This window comes from Xenopus laevis, chromosome 3L (assembly GCF_017654675.1).
Source record: "Xenopus laevis strain J_2021 chromosome 3L, Xenopus_laevis_v10.1, whole genome shotgun sequence".
In the NCBI taxonomy this organism is placed as follows: Eukaryota; Metazoa; Chordata; class Amphibia; order Anura; family Pipidae; genus Xenopus; species Xenopus laevis.
The window spans coordinates 12,058,478-12,084,505 of NC_054375.1; the positions used below are offsets into that span (position 1 = coordinate 12,058,478).

A 26,028-nucleotide genomic window follows, 5' to 3' on the forward strand; every position below is an offset into this window, starting at 1 on the left:
GGGACCTGGGGGTTTCCAGATAACGGATCTTTCCATAATTTGGACCTTCATACCTTAATTCTACTAGAAAATCATGTAAACATTAAATAAATCCAATAGGCTGGGTTTGCTGCCAATAAGGATTAATTATATCTTAGTTGGGATCAAGTACAGGTGTGGGACCTGTTATCCAGAATGCTCAGGACCTGGGGTTTTCCAGATAACAGATCTTTCTGTATTTTGGATCCTCATACCTTAAACAATTATGTACTAAACCCAATAGGCTGGTTTTGCTTCCAATAGGGATTCATTATATCTTAGTTGGGATCAAATACAGGTATGGGACCTGTTATCCAAAATGCTCGGACCTTGGGTTTTCTGGATAAGGGATCTTTATGTATTTTGGATCCTCATACCTTAAATCGCCAGCGGGATGGCACTTGGAGCTCTTAGTTTTCAGAAGTCGTCCAAAGTTTCTTCGGGAAGGCTTTTCAGGGAGATTAGTCGCCCGAAGAAGAGGCGATTTGTCGCTGGGCGACTAATCTCCCCCTATGTGTGTCTCTGCCCTAACGGGGTTATTTATTAAAATCCGAATGTTAAAGTCTCTAAAAATTCTCTCTTTTCACTAGGAAACTCACATTTTTAGAGGGAAACAAAAACTAGAGTTTTTTTGAGATTTATTATACCCCAACGCTGCAAAAAGCCCAAATCTGAAAATCCTCCATCTCAGCCCTCTCAAGGTCCTGTATAAATCAACGGGAGAAGCACATCTCAGTTTGAAGTTTTCGTGATCTGCGCTGGGTTTAGCCCGAAAATCAGACTTTTTCAGGGTTTTCGGACAAAAACTTGAAAACACATCGAGCAATTCGGGGAAAAAAGCCAGAAAAATTTGAGCAATTTGAGCAAAGAGGCAGAAAAATCCGAGCGATTTGGGGGTTTGCTCAATTTTATCTAGTTTTTCCGCGATACGATAAAGGTAATAAAATAAGCTAAAATCGGGCATGGGAGTTTGGTCGTAGTTTTTTTTATTAATAAAATATGAGATACATTCGGATTTTAGTAAATAACCCCCAGTGTGTATTTGCAATTTAGTAACACTTTCAATAATACATAGGGATGCACCGAATCCACTATTTGGGACTCGGCCGAATCCCCTGAATCCTTGGTGAAAGATTCGTCTGATTACCGAACCAAGTCCTAAATAGCATATTCAAATTAGGGGCAGGAAAAGAAAAAGTGGGAAAAAGTCTTCTTTTGTGATGAAAAGTCATGTGATTTCCTTACACTCCCCTAATTTACATATACAAATAAGGATTTGGTTCGGCCAGGCAGAAGGATTTGGTCGGCCGACTGAATAAGGCCGAATCCCGAACCAAATTCTGGATTCAGTGCATCCCTAATAATACATATGGGTCGGACTGTGGTTCACAGTGTTGCTACATATGTGATCTCTATGGGGGGATTAAATTGGTCGGTTCTACTGTCCTGTTGATTGAGGGCAGGGTTGCCAGGTCTAATTTTCTACAAAACCAGCCCAAAACTAGCCAAGAGACACTTCAAAAATAGCCCAAAAAATAGCATATGATGTGCAGTGAAAAAAGTCTAAAAATTAAATGACTGTTTCACAAATTTTTCCATAAAGCAAAACGGTACAGGTTAGCCTGTCACCCGGGGAGAAAGCTAAAGTCCTGCATTGGGTCGGGTACCTGCGGAATACCCGCAAAGTGATCAGGTTTCGGCAAAAAGTCCCTGTGCGCGCAGTCCGCAGGTAACCGGGCTGGAAACCTAACCACCCTTGTGGTTCTTCCAGTTTTTACATTTTCTTTTGTGAAGATTTGGCACCAGAGTGACGTCACTTCCGGGCAAATGTGACGTTACTTCCGGGCAAATGTGACATCGCTTCCGGGCAAATGTGATGTCGCTTCCGGTTTTGTGTGTCCCCCCCCCGATCGGAAGGTTAGTTGGCCTATTGTGGGCCGAGTAGCGGGAACAAGCGGGTCAAATTTTGGGTTGCAGGTACAGGTTTCAAAAAATGGACCCGCGCAGGACTCAAGCATAAGTACAGAGGAGGGCTCAGGAGGTATAGGGGTCCCATAAGGCTCTAAGGTTGCCACCTTTCCCATACAAAAAATACTGGCCTTCCTATATATGTATCTTTTTTCCATATTAATAACATTGGGATCACTGACCTTCCTATATATTTATCTTTATTCCCTATTAATAACATTGGGATCACTGACCTTCCTATATATTTATCTTTATTCCCTAGTAATAACATTGGGATCACTGACCTTCCTATATATTGATCTTTATTCCCTATTAATAACATTGCGATCAACCATAATTTTTACCATCCAGGCCAGTAAAATACTGGGCAGGTGGTAACCCTATAAAGCCCTAATAAATATACAATTTCAGTAAATATTGGTAAAACAGGTCAGACATTTGGTGCAGATTTTTGTCCCAAAATTGTCTGAAATTGAGGAAAGTCACCGGAGAATGCTTAAGAGTGATGGGAGACTGGGGTACAGAGCCCAAAATCTGGTAACTCCCCGACTTCTACACAAGTCAGTCCCATTGCATGCTGGGTATTGTAGTCTTACATTCAACTTGGCAAAAAGTTAAAAAAAAACAACATTACCCAAGATGCATTGGGAGACACAGGCTTGGCCACATTAGGGCAAGAAAAAACTTTGGTTGGTTTCCAAGTTGGAAATTAGCCACAGACCCAAGAATCGGTGACTTGGCTAGTTTGTACTTTCAAAACCGGCGTGGGATTTAAATTTGGCTGTAAATCAGCCAACCTGGCAACCCCGATGGCGGGTGTAACTGGTGAACCATTTGTAAGCTTTTTGGGAAAATCATTCAGTTGTTGCAGAAACATCACTCAAACGATGACTAATCTGACCATGTGATTATTGTAGTTTCAGTTCCTGTTCTGTAGTAGCAGAAAATAAAATGGAATACGATGGATTATCATGATTGTCCCTGAGGGATCTGGGATGTGCCATTTATATATCTGATGTGTTTTGTTCCCAGAGCACCGAAAAGAAGACCGAGAGTTTAGACCTTGATCCAGATTCGCGTTCGGATGCACAAAATGAGCCGGTGGATTCAGTGAGCAGAGGTTCTGGGGGAAGCAGCGCAAGGAAAGAGGAGAAATCATCACAACCATTCATTGTGCTGAGCCAGGACGAGTATGCGGAGCACCATTCCTCCATCATGCACTGCAGGTACTGATCCTCATTCAAAAAAACAGAAAGCCAAAATCCTTGGGCAACTGTATAACCACAATGATTTCTAAAGTGGGTTCAGGTGCTCATGCCCCAAACCTTCAGCAAAGGGGAGTGAGTCATAGAAAATTGATTGTAGGCAGGCACCAATCCGGAACACCAGAAAGTAGAATCCAGGAGCCCAACGTTTAAAGGGCATGTAAAGGCAAAATAATAAAACCCCATTTTTACTTTCTTTTATGAAAAAGAAACCTATCTCCAATATACTTTAATTAAAAAATCTGTACTGTTTTTATAAGAAACCTGACTGTATGCAGTGACATTCTCCCTTCATTTACTGCTGTGGATAGGAATTGTCAGACGGTCCCTAACTGCTCTGCAGGGAAACAATTATACTTATGAACAGCAGGGGGAGCCCCCGCCTTACTTCCCAGCCATGCAGAACTCAAGCAGCTTTGTTTGTTTCCCTGTAGAGCAGTCGGAGACTGTAGAGATTTGTATTGGATTTTATTTTTGCCTTTACATCCCCTTTACTGTTTCCAAATCCTTTCCTCCAAAAAATCTCTTAAAACGCACTTCTTTAGAGAAGCCTCCCCTCCCTCTGCTTAACTACCAAATGCAATACCACATACAGTACTACATCTCTCACCCACTCATATCTGATCTTGCCCAATCCCACGCCTTGTGTCTTATTCCCTTCCCTTTAGATTGTAAGCTCTTTTGCACAGGGCCTTCCTCGCCTTTTGTACCTTATTGGTTGTGTTGTATTTAACTCCATATGTTCTATGTATGTAATTCATGTGATTTCGTTGTATAAACACATTTACTTTACAGCACTGAGAAATATGCTGGCGCAATATAAATAAATGTCAATAATAATAATGATATCACTCTCTACATCATACTAAGAGTTAACTCAAAGGTGAACCATCCCTTTAAAGTTGTTTATTTGCCAGCCGTTAACATTATTGCTTTTTCTCTGGCAGGGTCGACTGCTCCGGGTGCCGGGTGTCTAGTCTGGATGTTGACGGGGTGATTAAAATCTGGTCTATTGATGGCATCATACAGACAAAAGCTTCCGCCATCTCCAAGTCGGCTCTGCTCTCCCTGGAATGGGCGACAAAGAGAGACAGACTGGTGAGAGAGTCCTTCATATGGCTGCTCATAATTTGTCAAGTTTTCATTTAACCCTCTATTCTATCCCCACCACTGGGATTTGGTATCTTTGCTGAATAACTCTGTACTGATTCTGAAATAATTAAGTTTATCTTCACTATTCCTCTCTCAGCATCTGTTTCTCTTCATTCTGTCTTCATTCAGCAGTTGGGTGTCAGATGAATGATCCAGATGTATTAGAGCTCACTCTATTAAAATCACCAGACATCATGTCTCTCTATTTGCAGGATTTGAGCAGAATTGAATTGAGCAGAATTTTTGTTTTGTTAGAATCTATTTGTACTGGAATCAGTTATTTGAGTGAGCTCTAATACATCTGCTAGGAAAGGAAGCCCCCCTAAAAGATATATTGGATCTAACTGTCAGTGATTATCTGACACCCAACTGCTGCATGAAGACAGAATGAAGAGAAACAGATGCTGAGAGAGGAATAGTGAAGATAAACTTGATTTTTTCAGAAACAATGCGGAATATTTAATTGGTTGTATTTAGAAAGTTTCTTATTTCAGTATGATGACGCTTATATTAAATTTTCATTTTTGCTATAGTTCCCCCTTAATGAGAAGTGACTATTCTTATCCATGCAGATGGGTTGCAAGTGGACAGCCAGACAAAACTGCCCAAATGAGGATTTCTTTGTCCCCAGTGCTGTCTGAGGACCACAGATATATTTGAATAACATCATAATCCGTGCCATCAGCCTCATGAGTTGCAGCCAATGATTGGCCAAAAAGGCATCCATCCATCCATTTGCCTATACCTGAGCACATACACACTAGGTTGACAACCATCTCATTGAGGTCAACCTTTCCAAGGTCACCCATCCAGAGAACAAGAAAACAAAACCATGATAGTTCTAATTCTATGAGTTGGGAACCAAAATTGGATCTCTGTGCAGTTCATGTGGGTCTCAGTGAAGTTCCTTCTACACCAGTATTTAAAATAAGGCACATCATTACTTCTGAGCCAATGCTGGGGTCACAACGCTTACTCCAACTGGGTCCTCTAAGAAACCATTCCCTGCCAACCCAACTGCCAATTCAGCCTCATGAGTTGCAGCCAATGATGCCCAAAATGGCATCCATCCATTTGCCTAAACCTGAGCACATACACACTAGGTTGACAACCATCTCATTGAGGTCAACCTTTCCAAAACCACCCAACCAGAGAACAAGAAAACAAAACCATGATAGTTCTAATTCTATGAGTTGGGAACCAAAATTGGATCTCTGTGCAGTTCATGGTGGGTCTCAGTGAAGTTCCTTCTACATCAGTATTTAAAATAAGGCACATCATTACTTCTGAGCCAATGCTGGAGTTGCAACGCTAACTCAAACTGGGTCCTCTAAGAAACCATGCCCTGCCAGCCAAACTGCCATTTCAGCCTCATGAGTCACAGCCAATGTTGCCCAAAAAGACATCCATTTGCCTTTACCCTTTGCACATAAACACTAGGTTGTCAATTATCTCATTGAGGACAACTATCCAATTGGGCCTCCATACGGTTCATAGTGGGGCTCAGGAAAGTTCCTGCTACATCAGTATTTGAAATAAGGCACAACTATCCAATTGGGCCTCCATACGGTTCATAGTGGGGCTCAGGAAAGTTCCTGCTACATCAGTATTTGAAATAAGGCAAAACCACCCAACCAGAGAACAAGAAAACAAAACCATGATAGTTCTAATTCTATGAGTTGGGAACCAAAATTGGATCTCTGTGCAGTTCATGGTGGGTCTCAGTGAAGTTCCTTCTACATCAGTATTTAAAATAAGGCACATCATTACTTCTAAGACAATGCTGAGGTCACAACACTATCTCCAACTGGGTCCTCTAAGAAACTATTCCCTGCCAGCCCAACTGTCAATTCAGCCTCATGAGTTGCAGCCAATGATGCCCAAAAAGGCATCCGTCCATTTGCCTGAACCTGAGCACATACACACTAAGTTGACAACCATCTCATTGATGTCAACCTTTCCAAAGTCACCCATCCAGAGAATAAGAAAACAAAACCATTCACATGATGAGTCTAATTCTATGAGTCACCCATCCAGAGAATAAAAAAACAAAACCATGATGGTTCTAATTTTATGAGTTGGGAAGCAAATTTTGGTCTCTGTGAGGTTCATAGTGGGTCTCAGAGAAGTTCCTGTTACATCAACATTTGAAATAAGGCAGATCATTACTTCTTGCCCAAAAAGGCATCCATTTGCCTAAACCTGAGCACATAAACACTAGGTTGACAACTATCTCATTGAGGTCAACCTTTCCAAAGCCACCCATCCAGAGAATAAGAAAACAAAACCATTAGCATGATGGTTCTAATTCTATGAGTTGGGAACCAAAATTGGTTCTCCATACGGTTCATGGTGGGGCTCAGTGACGTTCCTGCTAAATCAGTATTTGAAATAAGGCAGATCATTACGCTAACTCCAACTGGGTCCTCTAAGAAACCATTCCCTGCCAGCCCAACTGCCAATACAGCCTCATAAGGGGCAGCCAACGATGCTGCCCAAGATTTCCAGAACCTTTTCTGACGGGAACATTCTAGCATTTTAGTCACCGATATTCCATCATTGGAAACTTTCAACAAGAAAACCTTATTCGTCTGTGCTCAAGTTGATGCTACACATAATAGAAAGACATAGGCTTGGAGGTCCTTGGGGAATTTATTTTTTGCTTCATTCATGTCAACAATGAGAATCTAACAAGCTGGAGATGGCTGGACCACCTTGGGGGTGAAGTATGAAGGCACAGAATGAAGAAATCTGATGCATGGAGACAATTCCATTTCTAAGGCTTTGCCATTTTGTATCTACTGTTTAAATTTCATATTGTTACATGAATGTTCTTCAAACATGTTCTACCGCCCCTGAAATCTTTCTAAATGTTACCGGTGAACCATTTATCTAGATATCTAGATTTATCATGGAAAGATATAGCTCCATACTGTGCAGGCACCCATAAATGTCAACATAGTCTTAAATCTGGACACTATCCCACTGCTCTTAGACTGTTTTTAAAATAACCCATCCCAGACTGTATAGTTGATTGTATAACTTTGGAAGATATGGAGCTATTTACTCACATAATTGCACCTGCTTTTCTTTTGATACCATGTAACTACTCAGTCGGAGGACCCAGCTGGGTTCCAAAGCATTTAAGAAGAAGGTTGACATGAGGAAATTTATCTCCTACACGGCTTGCAAGCCATCGACACAGAATAGCGCAAACTTGTTTCGGTAATATGAAAATGCTTCAGGCTGAGCATATGAAATTGTTTGGCAGTCCCTTTACTGACAGACCCCTTCCCTGTGGTTATTTACCATTCATACCTGTTTCCAAAGAATCTGTTGTCAGCCTTAAATCCTGTTAGAAATCATCAGGAGGGAAATGAATCATCGTTGGCTTGGTTTATTGTCCGCCAGTGGGTGAAGACACCTCTGTTTGAACAAATGTTAAATTGACTCCAGGTAGGCAATGAGGCTGAGGATGAGGGGACCTGTGAAGATGCTAATTTCCACAGGGAGATGATGGTATCTAGGTCAACTTTGACCTTGTTCATCTGTAGGGCTGATGGGTGCCTTTTCTGATCAGAGGTCCATGCTTGGAAGTATCTGTAGACTAGTGTGCTTGACCTTTAATTGCGTCTAGGAAAGTTTTAGCTTGCTGGTTTCAGAGACCGGTATTAGGACAACAAGAGGTTTGTAGTAATGGTCACTGGGACCCTATAAATGGGGTTACTTGTTGGAGAATCCCTTTACATGTCAAGGTGCTGGAGCATCTGCTTCCCCCACCCACTGTATATATCAGTTTATAGGTAGAAACACAAAAGAGTGGATTACCTTTAATTGTTGCCCTTTGTATATGTAGACCAGGGTGTCTCCAGTGAGGATAATCTTGTAGATGTTGGAGGTCCTGGTGGATGGAAAGAGAAGCAGAGCTGTGATCTCGCACTTGGTCAGTAGCTGGTGCTTATCTTGGGGTGTAAAAGGATCCTAAATTGGGGATTGGAGTTGTACCTTTTACCTGGTGGTTTGGTTATTGGTAATGAGATCCATGCATGGGGTTTTGAACTTCACTCTTGTTTGGGTCTCCTTTTGTTAACGAGGGTCCCAACTAAGGGCTTTGAGTTTGTGTCCAGCCTGGGGGGGGGTCTCTTGTATGGTCCCTGGAGGCCTGGGGGCTTCTCCTGTTAATCAACTACTTGTCACAGTTGGACTGGGGGTCCTTGTTAGTAAGAGGTTCCCTATTGAGTCCTTGCAGTGTTTGGTTTATGGGGGGTCCTTCTATGAACTGTGAGATGATTATTAAGGAACAGCTGGTGGATCGGAGGTTGTTCAAGGCCCGAGTTGGTGTCAGTTTGGGAGCAGCTGCCCCGGCCTGTGCCTCACACTCAGCCTCGGACTCTCCTGCCACTAAACCCGCGCCCTAGACACGTTGCCCTTGACTCCCGACTCCTCCAGTGCGACTGTGTCTCTGGGCCGGAGATGTCGCGGCTGCTTCTCTCTGCGCTACAGGCGGGCCCGGCTTTCAGCACCAGGGACAGATCCTCAGGCAGGAGATACCGGCCGAGTTGGGCTGAGGGGTCGCGCAGATCAGGAGCGGGGGCTGGAGATACAGAGAAGTGTAACGTGATCCTCTCCTGCAGCTCTGACTCTGTCTCTCCCTGCGCCCCCGGACTTCTAGCGACCCCCCTTCCCTTCTTCAGTATTTCCCTCCCACTCCCGACTCTGCTCCTTCCCCTCAATCCCTCCCACCCCCAATTCTGATCCTCCCCCCTATTAGTGTCCCTCCCCAGGCCCTTCCTTCTCTGTGAGGGTCTCACCCACTATCTGCTCTGTCCCTCCCTCTTATTCGCATTTCCCTCCCTCCCAACTGCCAAATTTCAGCCAAATCTGTCTGTGTCCCTCCCACCCCCCCCCAGCTGTTACCCAATCTCACTTCTATCCCTCACTCTGTCCTTTCCCTCTGTCTCTATCTGTCCCTCTGTCTCTATCTGTCCCTCTGTCTCTATCTGTCCCTCTGTCTGTATCCGTACCTCACTCTGTCTGTATCTGTCCCTCTGTCTGTATCTGTCCCTCTGTCTGTATCTGTCCCTCTGTCTGTATCTGTCCCTCTGTCTGTATCTGTCACTGTGTCTAACCCCATTCTGACTGTAGCCCCCCCCATATTCTCTCTGCCCCTCCCTCTGGCTGATCATCTCTCACACTCTCTTTCACACACTCTCTCTTTTACACCCTCTCTCTCTCCATCTCTCAAACCCTCTCTCTCTCTCTCACTCAAATAAAATAAGCTTTATTGGCAGCTCTCTCTCACACACTCACTCTCTCTCACACACTCACTCTCTCTTTTACACCTCTCTTTCTCTCTCTCACACACACACACACTCACACTCTTTCTCACACTCTCTCTCACACTCTCTTTTACACACACACTCTCTCTCATTCTCTCTCACACACACACTCTCACACTCTTTCTCACACTCTCTTTCACACACTCTCTCTCACACTCTCTCTCATACACACACACACTCTCTCCTTCTCTCACACAGACTCTCTCTCACTCTCTCTTTTACACTCTCTCTCTCTCACACACACACTCTCTCCTTCTCTCACACAGACTCTCTCTCACGCTCTCTCTCTCTCCATCACCAGACATCTATGTCCCGCTTCTCTAAAGAATGATACTTTTCCAAATGTGTAGCACTTTCTCCATCCTTCCCAGTGCCTTTTGTACCTACCAGTGGTGTTACCATAAGGTGGGCAGACACATATTCCTCCCTGTCTCTAAAATCTCTCCATCCCGGTATTTGCTCTTCCCAACCCTCGTTCTACCCCCCCCCCCTCTGTTCTTAATCTCTGGACAATGACTGTGTCGTCCCCAAATATCCCTGTTGTTCTCCTCTCTCTGCCAATGTCTAGTGAGCACTCCTTCTCCCTATGAACAACCCACCCTCCCCTTTCTCTCTACCATTTCTTTCCTTCCCAAAATAATTATGGTGAGTAGGCAGGGCTGCCATCAAGAATCACCGGTCCCTGTACAACAACATTTTTTTTGCCCCCTAGTCTCTGCCTGGCCCCAAGCCCCACCCCAGATCCCACCCACATTACAATAAAAAGGCTACACTGACACCCACTTATAAAAAGCCATTGGTGGTCTGGGACCCCTTTAAAGGGATACTGTCATGGGAAAAAAATCAGTTTCTTAAAAGAGCAAACAGATATTTTTTTATTTAATTTTGAAATCTGACATGGGGCTAGACATATTTTCAGTTTCCCAGCTGCCCCAGTCATGTGACTTGTGCTCTGATAAACGTCAGTCACTCTTTACTGCTGTGCTGCAAGTTGGAGTGATATCACCCCTCCCTTTCCCCCCAGCAGCCTAACAACAGACCAATGGGAAGGTAACCAGATAGCAGCTCCCTAACACAAGATAACAGCTGCCTGGTAGATCTAAGAACAGCACTCAATAGTAAAATCCAGGTCCCCCTGAGACACATTCAGTTACATTGAGTAAGAGAAACAACAGCCTGCCAGAAAGCAGTTCCATCCAAATGCTGGCTCTTTCTGAAAGCACATGACCAGGCAAAATGACCTGAGATGCACCTACACACCAATATTACAACTAAATACACTTGCTGGTTCAGGAATGACACTTTATATTGTAGAGTGAATTATTTGCAGGGTAAACAGTGTCATTTAGAAACAAAAACTACACCATAAAAATTATGGCAGAATCCCTTTAGGTTAAAATAAAATAAATAAAAAAAATATTTGTAGTCAGCCCCCCAAAAGTTGGGTATTTCCTTGTCACCTCCTTTCTATATCTTTCTGTTCTATTTCCAAACTGTGAGGACCAGTCTCTATTAACCTCTAACTCATCCTCTATATACATGAAATACTAAGCAGATTCAGGGCAGGGATTCAAAGCAATGGCGTAACCCATTTATAACGCACCGCCATCCATATCATTCCCAATGGGCACTACGTTTGCTAGTTTTGACTTGTTTATTTTAGGGAGGTCAGACCATTGCCCCTATCCGGGGGGTTGTAAAGTTCTGTGTTGGTTCCCCTCAGCAGGATATTTTGTGTTGCCGTGTCATTTTCCTGCTTTAGTTGTGCTGATTTATATGGAGCTTGGTTTTTTGTGATTTGGGCAAGACAACTTGTATTTATCTGGGGCATCTGATTGGTTGGCAGCAGTAGGACACTTGTGTTTCTAGATGCGTTACATCGATGCTCTCTTCAGTATGGCAGACACAGAAATATAAAATATAGAATATACTGTATACTCTACCTTAAATCTTACTTCCATCTTTCCCTCCTTCCTATAACTCTTTCTGTCCCTCTTTCCCTTTTCCTACCTCTATCCCAGTCTAATCTTTCCACCTCCCAATCCTTCCCCACCACAACTCTGCACCTCCCCAAATCACTCTGTTCCTTCATTCTGTTCTTTACTTTGTCACCTCTTTACCAAATCTTCTTCTGTCAGTTTAGGTTGTCCCTCTACCCCTGTCCTGTCCATGCCCGACTCTAACCCTCATTCCCTTGTTCCCAAATCTTTCCTTCAATCCACATTGACCAAATACCCATTAGTGTTCTGACCTTACCGTCCTCGATTCTTCATTCTGTTCTTCTCAGTCTCCACTCACTTCCATGCTGACTCTATTTCTTTAATTTTCCTACGTCTTCTCTCTCCATCATTAGGACTCTATCCTTCTCTCTATATCCTTCTTTTTTATCAATTTGCCCAGGTCCTCACTCCACCCCTCCATTTACGCTCTCCTTTCCTCCATATCCTGACTTTATCCCTCACTATCCCCTATCCGACCCTTTGGATCCCACATCTGTTCATTCTTCTCCTCTTTCCCAACCTCTTTCTTTCCTACCTGTTCTCCTACCCCATTCTTACCTACTTTCTCTTCACAGGCCTATCCCATCCCTCCCAATTATGTCCAACCCCTGCCTCTACTGTCTCCCTCCAAACATTTTCTTTGTCCCATCACTCTAATCTGACAGCGTTACTTTGGGGTGATGGAACATGGAGTGTGTATGTTTGCAGACAAGAATTGTTGGAGTAACTCATGGTGTGTAGTCAGTGCTGGAATTGGGGCGGGATGGGATGCCGCTACTTTTTTTTTTCCACTAAATAGCATCCCGTCAGGCGGGATGCTACTGTTCAGAATACCGGAGCTTTTTTTTTTGCGACTCCAGAGCAGGCAGAGCGGTGGGAGGAGGGACTGTTAATAAAAAAAAGGCTTAATCTTGTCTCAGCATAAATCCAAACTTTATTTGTCTCAGTGCCCCGTGAATAACTTCTTTACAGAGCAGCCGGTAACAGTGCGCACATAGTAGGAGGATTGTCCAACTTGGGCGTCTGTACTTCTTATCTTGCGCATGCGCTGTATTGGGAGACGTGTACAGGGCATGCGCAAGATAAGAAGTACAGACGCCTAAGTTGGACGATTGGGAGACGTGTACAGCGCATGCGCAAGATAAGAAGTACAGACGCCGAAGTTGGACGATCCTCCCACTATGTGCGCACTGTTACCGGCTGCTCTGTAAAGAAGTTATTCACGGGCACTGAGACAGATAAAGTTCGGATTTATGCTGAGACAAGCTTTATGCCTCCCAGGACAAGGTTAAGCCCTTTATTTTATGCTGAGACAAGATTTATGCTGGGAGTGGGACACGATGTATGCCTCTGTTTAAAGAAGTTAAACAAAAGTGGGAGTGCTGTGGCAGAATGGGATCACACTGATGGGGAAAGATTTATATTTCCAGGGGTAAGATTAGGATAGTAAAGTATGTGTATATTTATTTCATGGCTGTGAAAAGAGGATAAATACAGGAAAGAAAAGTAGCAAAGTATTTTAAGAACATAGTAAAAGAAAACCCCTGTCAGGCAAAAATTTAAAAACAGAAAAGTGGGGTGCCAGGCTGCTATCAAAAGAACAGCAAGAGGTAGAACAATATGTTAAAAAGTTAAGAAATGGTGGAAGAAAGAAACACAAACAGAGAAATAGTAGAGGAGCAGGATCATGAACTGATGTATAAGAAAATAAAAGAGAAAGAAAAGCAGAACAGGGAAAAAAAAAGGTTAGTAGTACAGGTATGGGATCCCTTCTCCAGAAACCCGTTATGCAGAAAGCTCAGAATTACGAAATGGCCATCTCCTATATACTCCATTTTATCCAAATTTTTAAAAAAATATTTCCCTTTTCTGTGTAATAATAAAACAGTAACTTGTACTTGATCCCAACTAAGATATAATTAATCCTTATTGGAGGCAAACCCAGCCTATTGGGTTTATTTAATGTTTACATGATTTTCTAGTAGAATTCAGCTATGAATATCCAAATTATAGAAAGATCCGTTATCCAGAAAACCCCAGGTTCCAAGCATTCTGGATAGCAGGTCCCATACCTGTATGTTGCTTTTACAAAACTTATGTTTATATGCACGTATAATAACTTTGCACTGGGTGACTTCTGGTCATAGCAAATGTGCTTGATTCATTTAGTGTCAGCTGTTTGTGTTGTCTTGTGGTTCCAGTCACAGTATAATACACACTGTATCTCACCTTTATGCACAATTTAATGTATGTGGGGTGTGGCTATTCACTGTTGCTAATTGTATATGATACTGTTTTTGGGGTGCCAGTTTTTTACCTATTAGTGTCTTCTCTGCATCATATATGTCTGTCATGTCAGGGCTTAATGCCTCTATTTGTTATATACTGCAATGAGTTCTGGCATGCCTAGTGATTAATGTGATTATTGGCATTTCTTGGGTTAATTACATCCATTTTCTATTGTGGTTGCTAGCATTTCTGGTGTTAAAGCTGATAAATTTCTACAGTGACTACTAGCATAATGGATCACTATTGAGTTGCAAATAGCTGTGGTGATGCTGCACTAGTAAATCTAACACAGTCCAACAGCAATCAACATGTCACATTTAAACCAAAAAGGGATGTATGTAAAAATAAAGGCATTGATTATAAAATGTTTTCCAGGTTAGTGCTAATGTGACCTGTTGCTTGCTGTTGGACTAAGTTGTTGTATTGTTAATAAACATGGAAATAGCAAAATGTTTTTAAAGTGGCCGAAACAAGAAAGTATTGGTGGGTGTGGCTTATTATGATGGTGGGCGTGGCTTGTTTGTGGGCGTGGCTTAAAAATTTTCGCCGGTGTGCTGCGCACACCGCACATACCATCCCTCTGCTTTTTTGATCCCAATTCAAGCACTGTGTGTAGTTGTAGCAATGGTGTAAGTCTGAGGTCACCACTGCAACTACATCACTAAACCCGCCCCTATGTGATGGAGTAAAGTTTCTACAAGCAGTTCCTATCCCACCTGCTCCTTTAGATTTGCCCCCAGCCTCTGTACTTGCAGCTGCAGCAGAACTAGTGAGACATACTGTGTGCCAGTCTCCAGGGAGGTGGGTGTGGGAATTGCACAGTTTGTACCCGTCTCGCTCTTCCTACACCCCTTGTGAACTCCCCCGTGAGTTAGTGCTCCTGTCTAGGCTGCTGATAGAATACTGTTCCCATGAGCTTACAGCTTCTCTCTCTCTCTCTGCTTTTTGTAGACTCTCCTGCACTGTTTTTCCTCATTTGATTTGCTGTTCATCTGCTGAGGTTTTTGCAATAAGCAAATCCCTTCCAGGAAGCTCAGCAGCAGCAGCAGGTGCACAGTAACTAAATGCACTTGATATGGGGCAGCCCATTGACCCTTTACTGGTTTAAAGGTGAAGTCTGGAAGGAGCATAATCACTTGTCATTGGAAGTGGTAGAGCAGCAGCGATAGTAATGGTATAAAGATTCTATCTTCGGCATGTAATCTTGATTGTCAGCTCTTCTGACGTTATCTTTCTTGCTAAAGAATAGGCGGGGGTGGAGAAGGCTGCTGGCATGTCCGACTGTCTTTCTACAAGGATTACGTTGCTTTGTTGGCAGGAAATACCATTGCAATATAAATGAATATGACAGTATTTTGCTATAGTTTTTATCAGGCAGTCTGTTCTGCTTCCAGTGCCTGTTTATCCTGGAACAGAAATGTATCACCAGTCAGTCTCATGCTCACAAATTCTGTCATTCTGCCAGCAGGAAAAACAAAGAAGCTGTGGGCACAGAATGGGCTGAGCTCTTCAGTTAAGATGGGCAACATGTAGTATTTACATTTTCCTTTCTAATTAAAGGGCCACAGGAAAATACCTATGATGTTCCTGCTGAATTGTGCTTAGTACAGGAAATACCTATGCTGTCTTAGTTTTATGGGATCTCTCTGTACAGACTATGAGCAAACTTAGGGGCTGTTCCTGCTGAATTGTGCTTAGTACAGGGAATACCTACGCTGCCATAGTTTTATGGGATCTCTGTACAGACTATGAGCAAACTTAGGGGCTGTTCCTGCTGAATTGTGCTTAGTACATGGAATACCTATGCTGCCATAGTTTTATGGGATCTCTCTGTACAGACTATGAGCAAATTTAGGGACTGTTCCTGCTGAATTGTGCTTAGTACAGGGAATACCTATGCTGCCATAGTTTTATGGGATCTCTCTGTACAGACTATGAGCAAACTTAGGGGACTGTTCCTGCTGAATTGTGCTTAGTACAGGGGAATACCTATGCTGCCATAGTTTTATGGGATCTCTCTGTACAGACTATGAGCAAACTTAGGTGACTGTTCCTGCTGAATTGTGCTTAGTACAGGGGAATACCTATGCTGCCATAGTTTTATTGGATCTCTCTGTACAGACTATGAGCAAACTTAGGGATTGTTCCTGCTGAATTGTGCTTAGTACAGGGGAATACCTATGCTGCCATAGTTTATGGGCTCTCTCTGTACAGACTATGAGCAAACTTAGGGACTGTTCCTGCTGAATTGTGCTTAGTACAGGGAATACCTATGATGTCATAGTTTTATGGGATCTCTCTGTACAGACTATGAGCAAACTTAGGGACTGTTCCTGCTGAATTGTGCTTAGTACAGGGAATACCTATGCTGCCATAGTTTTATGGGATCTCTCTGTACAGACTATGAGCAAACTTAGGGGACTGTTCCTGCTGAATTGTGCTCATTCCAGGGAATACCTATGCTGCCATAGTTTTATGGGATCTCTCTGTACAGACTATGAGCAAACTTATGGACTGTTCCTGCTGAATTGTGCTTAGTACAGGGAATACCTATGCTGCCATAGTTTTATGGGATCTCTGTACAGAGTATGAGCAAATTTAGGGGACTGTTCCTGCTGAATTGTGCTTAGTACAGAGGAATACCTATGCTGACATAGTTTTATGGGATCTCTTTGTACAGACTATGAGCAAATTAGGGGCTGTTCCTGCTGAATTGTGCTTAGTATAGGGGAATACCTATGCTGACATAGTTTTATGGGATCTCTTTGTACAGACTATGAGCAAACTTAGGGACTGTTCCTGCTGAATTGTGCTTAGTACAGGGAATACCTATGCTGCCATAGTTTTATGGGATCTCTGTACAGAGTATGAGCAAACTTAGGGGACTGTTCCTGCTGAATTGTGCTTAGTACAGAGGAATACCTATGCTGCCATAGTTTTATGGGATCTCTTTGTACAGACTATGAGCAAACGTAGGGGACTGTTCCTGCTTAATTGTGCTTAGTACTGGGAATATTGATAATGCAATAGTTTTATGGGATCTCTTTGTACAGATCATAAGCAAACGTTGGGGACTGTTCCTGCTGAATTGTGCTTAGTACTGGGAATATTGATGCTGCCATAGTTTTATGGGATCTCTTTGTACAAACTATGAGCAAATTTAGGGGACTGTTCCTGCTGAATTGTGCTTAGTACAGGGGATACCTATGCTGCCATAGTTTTATGGGATCTCTCTGTACAGACTATGAGCAAACTTAGGGACTGTTCCTGCTTAATTTGTGCTTAGTACAGGGAATACCTATGCTGCCATAGTTTTATGGGATCTCTCTGTACAGACTATGAGCAAACTTAGGGGACTGTTCCTGCTGAATTGTGCTTAGTACAGGGAATACCTATGCTGCCATAGTTTATGGGCTCTCTCTGTACAGACTATGAGCAAACTTAGGAACTGTTCCTGCTGAATTGTGCTTAGTACAGGGATTTCCTATGCTGCCATAGTTTTATGGGATCTCTCTGTACATACTATGAGCAAACTTAGGGGACTGTTCCTGCTGAATTGTGCTCAGTACAGGGGAATACCTATGCTGCCATAGTTTTATGGGATCTCTCTGTACAGACTATGAGCAAACTTAGGGGCTGTTCCTGCTGAATTGTGCTTAGTATAGGGGAATACCTATGCTGCCATCGTTTTATGGGATCTCTCTGTACAGACTATGAGCAAACGTAGGGACTGTTCCTGCTGAATTGTGCTTAGTACAGGGAATACCTATGCTACCATAGTTTTATGGGATCTCTGTACAGAGTATGAGCACTATTAGGGGAATGTTCCTGCTGAATTGTGCTTAGTACAGAGGAATACCTATGCTGCCATAGTTTTATGGGATCTCTTTGTACAGACTATGAGCAAACGTAGGGGACTGTTCCTGCTTAATTGTGCTTAGTACTGGGAATATTGATGCTGCCATAGTTTTATGGGATCTCTCTGTACAGACTATGAGAAAACGTAGGGGACTGTTCCTGCTGAATTGTGCTTAGTACTGGGAATATTGATGCTGCCATAGTTTTATGGGATCTCTCTGTACAGACTATGAGGAAACTTAGGGGACTGTTCCTGCTGAATAGTGCTTAGTACAGAGGAATACCTATGCTGCCATAGTTTTATGGGATCTCTCTGTACAGACTATGAGGAAACTTAGGGGCTGTTCCTGCTGAATTGTGCTTAGTACAGGGAATACCTATGCTGCCATAGTTTTATGGGATCTCTCTGTACAGACTATGAGCAAACTTAGGGACTGTTCCTGCTGAATTGTGCTTAGTACAGGGAATACCTATGCTGCCATAGTTTTATGGGATCTCTCTGTACAGACTATGAGCAAACTTAGGGGACTGTTCCTGCTGAATTGTGCTTAGTACAGGGAATACCTATGCTGCCATAGTTTTATGGGATCTCTCTGTACAGACTATGAGCAAACTTAGGGGACTGTTCCTGCTGAATTGTGCTTAGTACAGGGAATACCTATGCTGCCATAGTTTTATGGGATCTCTCTGTACAGACTATGAGCAAACTTAGGGGACTGTTCCTGCTGAATTGTGCTTAGTACAGGGAATACCTATGCTGCCATAGTTTTATGGGATCTCTCTGTACAGACTATGAGCAAACTTAGGGGACTGTTCCTGCTGAATTGTGCTTAGTACAGGGGAATACCTATGCTGCCATAGTTTTATGGGATCTCTCTGTACAGACTATGAGCAAACTTAGGGGACTGTTCCTGCTGAATTGTGCTTAGTACAGGGAATACCTATGCTGCCATAGTTTTATGGGATCTCTCTGTACAGACTATGAGCAAACTTAGGGACTGTTCCTGCTGAATTGTGCTTAGTACAGGGAATACCTATGCTGCCATAGTTTTATGGGATCTCTCTGTACAGACTATGAGCAAACTTAGGGGACTGTTCCTGCTGAATTGTGCTTAGTACAGAGGAATACCTATGCTGCCATAGTTTTATGGGATCTCTCTGTACAGACTATGAGCAAACTTAGGGGACTGTTCCTGCTGAATTGTGCTTAGTACAGGGAATACCTATGCTGCCATAGTTTTATGGGATCTCTTTGTACAGACTATGAGCAAACTTAGGGGACTGTTCCTGCTGAATTGTGCTTAGTACAGGGAATACCTATGCTGCCATAGTTTTATGGGATCTCTCTGTACAGACTATGAGCAAACTTAGGGGACTGTTCCTGCTGAATTGTGCTTAGTACAGGGAATACCTATGCTGCCATAGTTTTATGGGATCTCTCTGTACAGACTATGAGCAAACTTAGGGGACTGTTCCTGCTGAATTGTGCTTAGTACAGGGAATACCTATGCTGCCATAGTTTATGGGCTCTCTCTGTACAGACTATGAGCAAACTTAGGGACTGTTCCTGCTGAATTGTGCTTAGTACAGGGAATTCCTATGCTGCCATAGTTTTATGGGATCTCTCTGTACATACTATGAGCAAACTTAGGGGACTGTTCCTGCTGAATTGTGCTCAGTACAGGGGAATACCTATGCTGCCATAGTTTTATGGGATCTCTCTGTACAGACTATGAGCAAACTTAGGGGCTGTTCCTGCTGAATTGTGCTTAGTATAGGGGAATACCTATGCTGCCATCGTTTTATGGGATCTCTCTGTACAGACTATGAGCAAACGTAGGGACTGTTCCTGCTGAATTGTGCTTAGTACAGGGAATACCTATGCTACCATAGTTTTATGGGATCTCTGTACAGAGTATGAGCACTATTAGGGGAATGTTCCTGCTGAATTGTGCTTAGTACAGAGGAATACCTATGCTGCCATAGTTTTATGGGATCTCTTTGTACAGACTATGAGCAAACGTAGGGGACTGTTCCTGCTTAATTGTGCTTAGTACTGGGAATATTGATGCTGCCATAGTTTTATGGGATCTCTCTGTACAGACTATGAGCAAACGTAGGGGACTGTTCCTGCTGAATTGTGCTTAGTACTGGGAATATTGATGCTGCCATAGTTTTATGGGATCTCTCTGTACAGACTATGAGGAAACTTAGGGGACTGTTCCTGCTGAATTGTGCTTAGTACAGAGGAATACCTATGCTGCCATAGTTTTATGGGATCTCTCTGTACAGACTATGAGGAAACTTAGGGGCTGTTCCTGCTGAATTGTGCTTAGTACAGGGAATACCTATGCTGCCATAGTTTTATGGGATCTCTCTGTACAGACTATGAGCAAACTTAGGGACTGTTCCTGCTGAATTGTGCTTAGTACAGGGAATACCTATGCTGCCATAGTTTTATGGGATCTCTCTGTACAGACTATGAGCAAACTTAGGGGACTGTTCCTGCTGAATTGTGCTTAGTACAGGGAATACCTATGCTGCCATAGTTTTATGGGATCTTTCTGTACAAACTATGAGCAAACTTAGGGGACTGTTCCTGCCGAATTGTGCTTAGTACAGGGGATACCTATGCTGCCATAGTTTTATGGGATCCTCTGTACAGAATATGAGCAAACTTAGGGGACTGTTCCTGCTGAATTGTGCTTAGTACAGGGAATACCTATGCTGCCATAGTTTACGGGCTCTCTCTGTACAGACTATGAGCAAACTTAGGGACTGTTCCTGCTGAATTGTGCTTAGTACATGGAATACCTATGATGTCATAGTTTTATGGGATCTCTCTGTACAGACTATGAGCAAACGTAGGGGACTGTTCCTACTTAATTGTGCTTAGTACTGGGAATATTGATGCTGCCATAGTTTTATGGGATCTCTCTGTACAGACTATGAGGAAACTTAGGGGACTGTTCCTGCTGAATTGTGCTTAATACAGGGAATACCTATGCTGCCATAGTTTTATGGGATCTCTCTGTACAGACTATGAGGAAACTTAGGGGCTGTTCCTGCTGAATTGTGCTTAGTACAGGGAATACCTATGCTGCCATAGTTTTATGGGATCTCTTTGTACAGACTATGAGCAAACTTAGGGACTGTTCCTGCTGAATTGTGCTTAGTACAGAGGAATACCTATGCTGCCATAGTTTTATGGGATCTCTGTACAGAGTATGAGCAAATTTAGGGGACTGTTCCTGCTGAATTGTGCTTAGTACAGAGGAATACCTATGCTGACATAGTTTTATGGGATCTCTTTGTACAGACTATGAGCAAATTAGGGGCTGTTCCTGCTGAATTGTGCTTAGTATAGGGGAATACCTATGCTGCCATCGTTTTATGGGATCTCTCTGTACAGACTATGAGCAAACTTAGGGACTGTTCCTGCTGAATTGTGCTTAGTACAGGGAATACCTATGCTGCCATAGTTTTATGGGATCTCTGTACAGAGTATGAGCAAACTTAGGGGACTGTTCCTGCTGAATTGTGCTTAGTACAGAGGAATACCTATGCTGCCATAGTTTTATGGGATCTCTTTGTACAGACTATGAGCAAACGTAGGGGACTGTTCCTGCTTAATTGTGCTTAGTACTGGGAATATTGATAATGCAATAGTTTTATGGGATCTCTTTGTACAGATCATGAGCAAACGTTGGGGACTGTTCCTGCTGAATTGTGCTTAGTACTGGGAATATTGATGCTGCCATAGTTTTATGGGATCTCTCTGTACAAACTATGAGCAAATTTAGGGGACTGTTCCTGCTGAATTGTGCTTAGTACAGGGGATACCTATGCTGCCATAGTTTTATGGGATCTCTCTGTACAGACTATGAGCAAACTTAGGGGACTGTTCCTGCTGAATTGTGCTTAGTACAGAGGAATACCTATGCTGCCATAGTTTTATGGGATCTCTTTGTACAAACTATGAGCAAACGTAGGGGACTGTTCCTGCTTAATTGTGCTTAGTACTGGGAATATTGATGCTGCCATAGTTTTATGGGATCTCTCTGTACAGACTATGAGCAAACGTAGGGGACTGTTCCTACTTAATTGTGCTTAGTACTGGGAATATTGATGCTGCCATAGTTTTATGGGATCTCTCTGTACAGACTATGAGCAAACGTAGGGGACTGTTCCTGCTGAATTGTGCTTAGTACTGGGAATATTGATGCTGCCATAGTTTTATGGGATCTCTCTGTACAGACTATGAGGAAACTTAGGGGACTGTTCCTGCTGAATTGTGCTTAGTATAGGGGAATACCTATGCTGCCATAGTTTTATGGGATCTCTTTGTACAGACTATGAGCAAACGTAGGGGACTGTTCCTGCTTAATTGTGCTTAGTACTGGGAATATTGATGCTGCCATAGTTTTATGGGATCTCTCTGTACAGACTATGAGCAAACTTAGGGGACTGTTCCTGCTGAATTGTGCTTAGTATAGGGGAATACCTATGCTGCCATCGTTTTATGGGATCTCTCTGTACAGACTATGAGCAAACTTAGGGACTGTTTCTGCTGAATTGTGCTTAGTACTGGGAATATTGATGCTGCCATAGTTTTATGGGATCTCTCTGTACAGACTATGAGCAAACTTAGGGGCTGTTCCTGCTGAATTGTGCTTAGTATAGGGGAATACCTATGCTGCCATCGTTTTATGGGATCTCTCTGTACAGACTATGAGCAAACTTAGGGACTGTTCCTGCTGAATTGTGCTTAGTACAGGGAATACCTATGCTGCCATAGTTTTATGGGATCTCTGTACAGAGTATGAGCAAACTTAGGGGACTGTTCCTGCTGAATTGTGCTTAGTACAGAGGAATACCTATGCTGCCATAGTTTTATGGGATCTCTTTGTACAAACTATGAGCAAACGTAGGGGACTGTTCCTGCTTAATTGTGCTTAGTACTGGGAATATTGATGCTGCCATAGTTTTATGGGATCTCTCTGTACAGACTATGAGCAAACGTAGGGGACTGTTCCTGCTGAATTGTGCTTAGTACTGGGAATATTGATGCTGCCATAGTTTTATGGGATCTCTCTGTACAGACTATGAGGAAACTTAGGGGACTGTTCCTGCTGAATTGTGCTTAGTACAGGGAATACCTATGCTGCCATAGTTTTATGGGATCTCTCTGTACAGACTATGAGCAAACTTAGGGGACTGTTCCTGCTGAATTGTGCTCAGTACAGGGGAATACCTATGCTGCCATAGTTTTATGGGATCTCTCTGTACAGACTATGAGCAAACTTAGGGACTGTTCCTGCTGAATTGTGCTTAGTACAGGGAATACCTATGCTGCCATCGTTTTATGGGATCTCTCTGTACAGACTATGAGCAAACTTAGGGGACTGTTCCTGCTGAATTGTGCTTAGTACAGAGGAATACCTATGCTGCCATAGTTTTATGGGATCTCTCTGTACAGACTATGAGCAAACGTAGGGGACTGTTCCTGCTTAATTGTGCTTAGTACTGGGAATATTGATGCTGCCATAGTTTTATGGGATCTCTCTGTACAGACTATGAGCAAACGTAGGGGACTGTTCCTGCTTAATTGTGCTTAGTACTGGGAATATTGATGCTGCCATAGTTTTATGGGATCTCTCTGTACAGACTATGAGCAAACTTAGGGGACTGTTCCTGCTGAATTGTGCTTAGTACAGGGAATACCTATGCTGCCATAGTTTTATGGGATCTCTCTGTACAGACTATGAGCAAACTTAGGGGACTGTTCCTGCTGAATTGTGCTTAGTACAGGGAATACCTATGCTGCCATAGTTTTATGGGATCTCTCTGTACAGACTATGAGCAAACTTAGGGACTGTTCCTGCTGAATTGTGCTTAGTACAGGGGAATACCTATGCTGCCATAGTTTTATGGGATCTCTCTGTACAGACTATGAGCAAACGTAGGGGACTGTTCCTGCTGAATTGTGCTTAGTACAGGGAATACCTATGCTGCCATAGTTTTATGGGATCTCTCTGTACAGACTATGAGCAAACTTAGGGGACTGTTCCTGCTGAATTGTGCTTAGTACAGGGAATACCTATGCTGCCATAGTTTTATGGGATCTCTCTGTACAGACTATGAGCAAACTTAGGGGACTGTTCCTGCTGAATTGTGCTTAGTACAGGGAATACCTATGCTGCCATAGTTTTATGGGATCTCTCTGTACAGACTATGAGCAAACTTAGGGACTGTTCCTGCTGAATTGTGCTTAGTACAGGGAATACCTATGCTGCCATAGTTTTATGGGATCTCTCTGTACAGACTATGAGCAAACGTAGGGGACTGTTCCTGCTGAATTGTGCTTAGTACTGGGAATATTGATGCTGCCATAGTTTTATGGGATCTCTCTGTACAGACTATGAGCAAACTTAGGGACTGTTCCTGCTGAATTGTGCTTAGTACAGGGAATACCTATGCTGCCATAGTTTTATGGGATCTCTCTGTACAGACTATGAGGCAAACTAGGGGACTGTTCCTGCTGAATTGTGCTTAGTACAGGGAATACCTATGCTGCCATAGTTTTATGGGATCTCTCTGTACAGACTATGAGCAAACTTAGGGGACTGTTCCTGCTGAATTGTGCTTAGTACAGGGAATACCTATGCTGCCATAGTTTTATGGGATCTCTCTGTACAGACTATGAGCAAACTTAGGGACTGTTCCTGCTGAATTGTGCTTAGTACAGGGAATAACCTATGCTGCCATAGTTTTATGGGATCTCTCTGTACAGACTATGAGCAAACTTAGGGGACTGTTCCTGCTGAATTGTGCTTAGTACAGGGAATACCTATGCTGCCATAGTTTTATGGGATCTCCTGTACAGACTATGAGCAAACTTAGGGGACTGTTCCTGCTGAATTGTGCTTAGTACAGGGAATACCTATGCTGCCATAGTTTTATGGGATCTCTCTGTACAGACTATGAGCAAACTTAGGGGACTGTTCCTGCTGAATTGTGCTTAGTACAGGGGAATACCTATGCTGCCATAGTTTTATGGGATCTCTCTGTACAGACTATGAGCAAACTTAGGGATGTTCCTGCTGAATTGTGCTTAGTACAGGGAATACCCTATGCTGCCATAGTTTTATGGGATCTCTCTGTACAACTATGAGCAAATTAGGGGACTGTTCCTGCTGAATTGTTGCTTCAGTACAGGGAATATTGATGCTGCCATAGTTTTATGGGATCTCTCTGTACAGACTATGAGCAAACGTAGGGGGACTGTTCCTGCTAATTGTGCTTAGTTACTGGGGAATATTGATGCTGCCATAGTTTTATGGGATCTCTCTGTACAGACTATGAGCCAAACGTAGGGGACTGTTCCTGCTGAATTGTGCTTAGTACTGGGAATATTGATGCTGCCATAGTTTTATGGGATCTCTCTGTACTAGACCTATGAGCAAACCTTTGGGGACTGTTCCTGCTGAATTGTGCTTAGTACAGGAATATTGATGCTGCCATAGTTTTATGGGATCTCTCTGTACAGACTATGAGCAAACTTAGGGGACTGTTCCTGCTGAATTGTGCTTAGTACAGGGAATACCTATGCTGCCATAGTTTTATGGGATCTCTCTGTACAGACTATGAGCAAACTTAGGGACTGTTCCTGCTGAATTGTGCTTAGTACAGGGAATACCTATGCTGCCATAGTTTATGGGATCTCTGTACAGACTATGAGCAAACTTAGGGGACTGTTCCTGCTGAATTGTGCTTAGTACAGGGAATACCTATGCTGCCATCAGTTTTTATGGGATCTCTCTGTACAGACTATGAGGCAAACTTAGGGGGCTGTTCCTGCTTGAATTGTGCTTAGTACAGGGAATACTATGCTGCCATCGTTTTATGGGATCTCTCTGTACAGACTATGAGCAAACTTAGGGACTGTTCCTAGCTGAATTGTGCTTAGTATAGGGGAATACCTATGCTGCCATAGTTTATGGGATCTCTCTGTACAGACTATGAGCAAACTTAGGGGACTGTTCCTGCTGAATTGTGCTTAGTACAGGGGATACCTATGCTGCCATAGTTTTATGGATCTTCTGTACAGACTATGAGCAAACTTAGGGGACTGTTCCT

At 43.0% G+C, this 26,028-nt stretch overlaps 1 protein-coding gene and 1 long non-coding RNA gene across 16 annotated transcripts in view; one reads left to right on the forward strand and one right to left on the reverse strand.

Annotated features, from left to right (window-relative positions):
- LOC121400994 (WD repeat-containing protein 91-like) overlaps positions 1-26,028 on the forward strand; it is a 1,149,255-nt gene that overhangs the window by 19,293 nt on the left and 1,103,934 nt on the right. For 9 of the 15 annotated variants that reach the window (XR_005966010.1, XR_005966017.1, XR_005966015.1 and 6 more), the window contains exons 12-13: positions 3,019-3,212; positions 4,199-4,349. Coding sequence is in view for 6 of the 15 variants with exons in the window: in XM_041585371.1 (XP_041441305.1) it covers positions 3,019-3,212; positions 4,199-4,349; positions 4,976-5,044 (414 nt within the window). In the remaining 9 variants the exon portion in view is untranslated. Of the gene's footprint in view, positions 1-3,018; positions 3,213-4,198; positions 4,350-4,975; positions 7,227-7,517; positions 7,988-26,028 lie in introns of those variants that run through there. The other 6 variants (XM_041585371.1, XM_041585372.1, XM_041585374.1 and 3 more) reach the window with 2 other exon arrangements.
- On the reverse strand, positions 4,118-7,854 carry LOC121401018. The gene is made up of 2 exons (XR_005966028.1): positions 7,722-7,854; positions 4,118-4,319 (listed from the first exon to the last, which is right to left on the reverse strand). It is a non-coding gene; the product is annotated as an uncharacterized LOC121401018 (long non-coding RNA).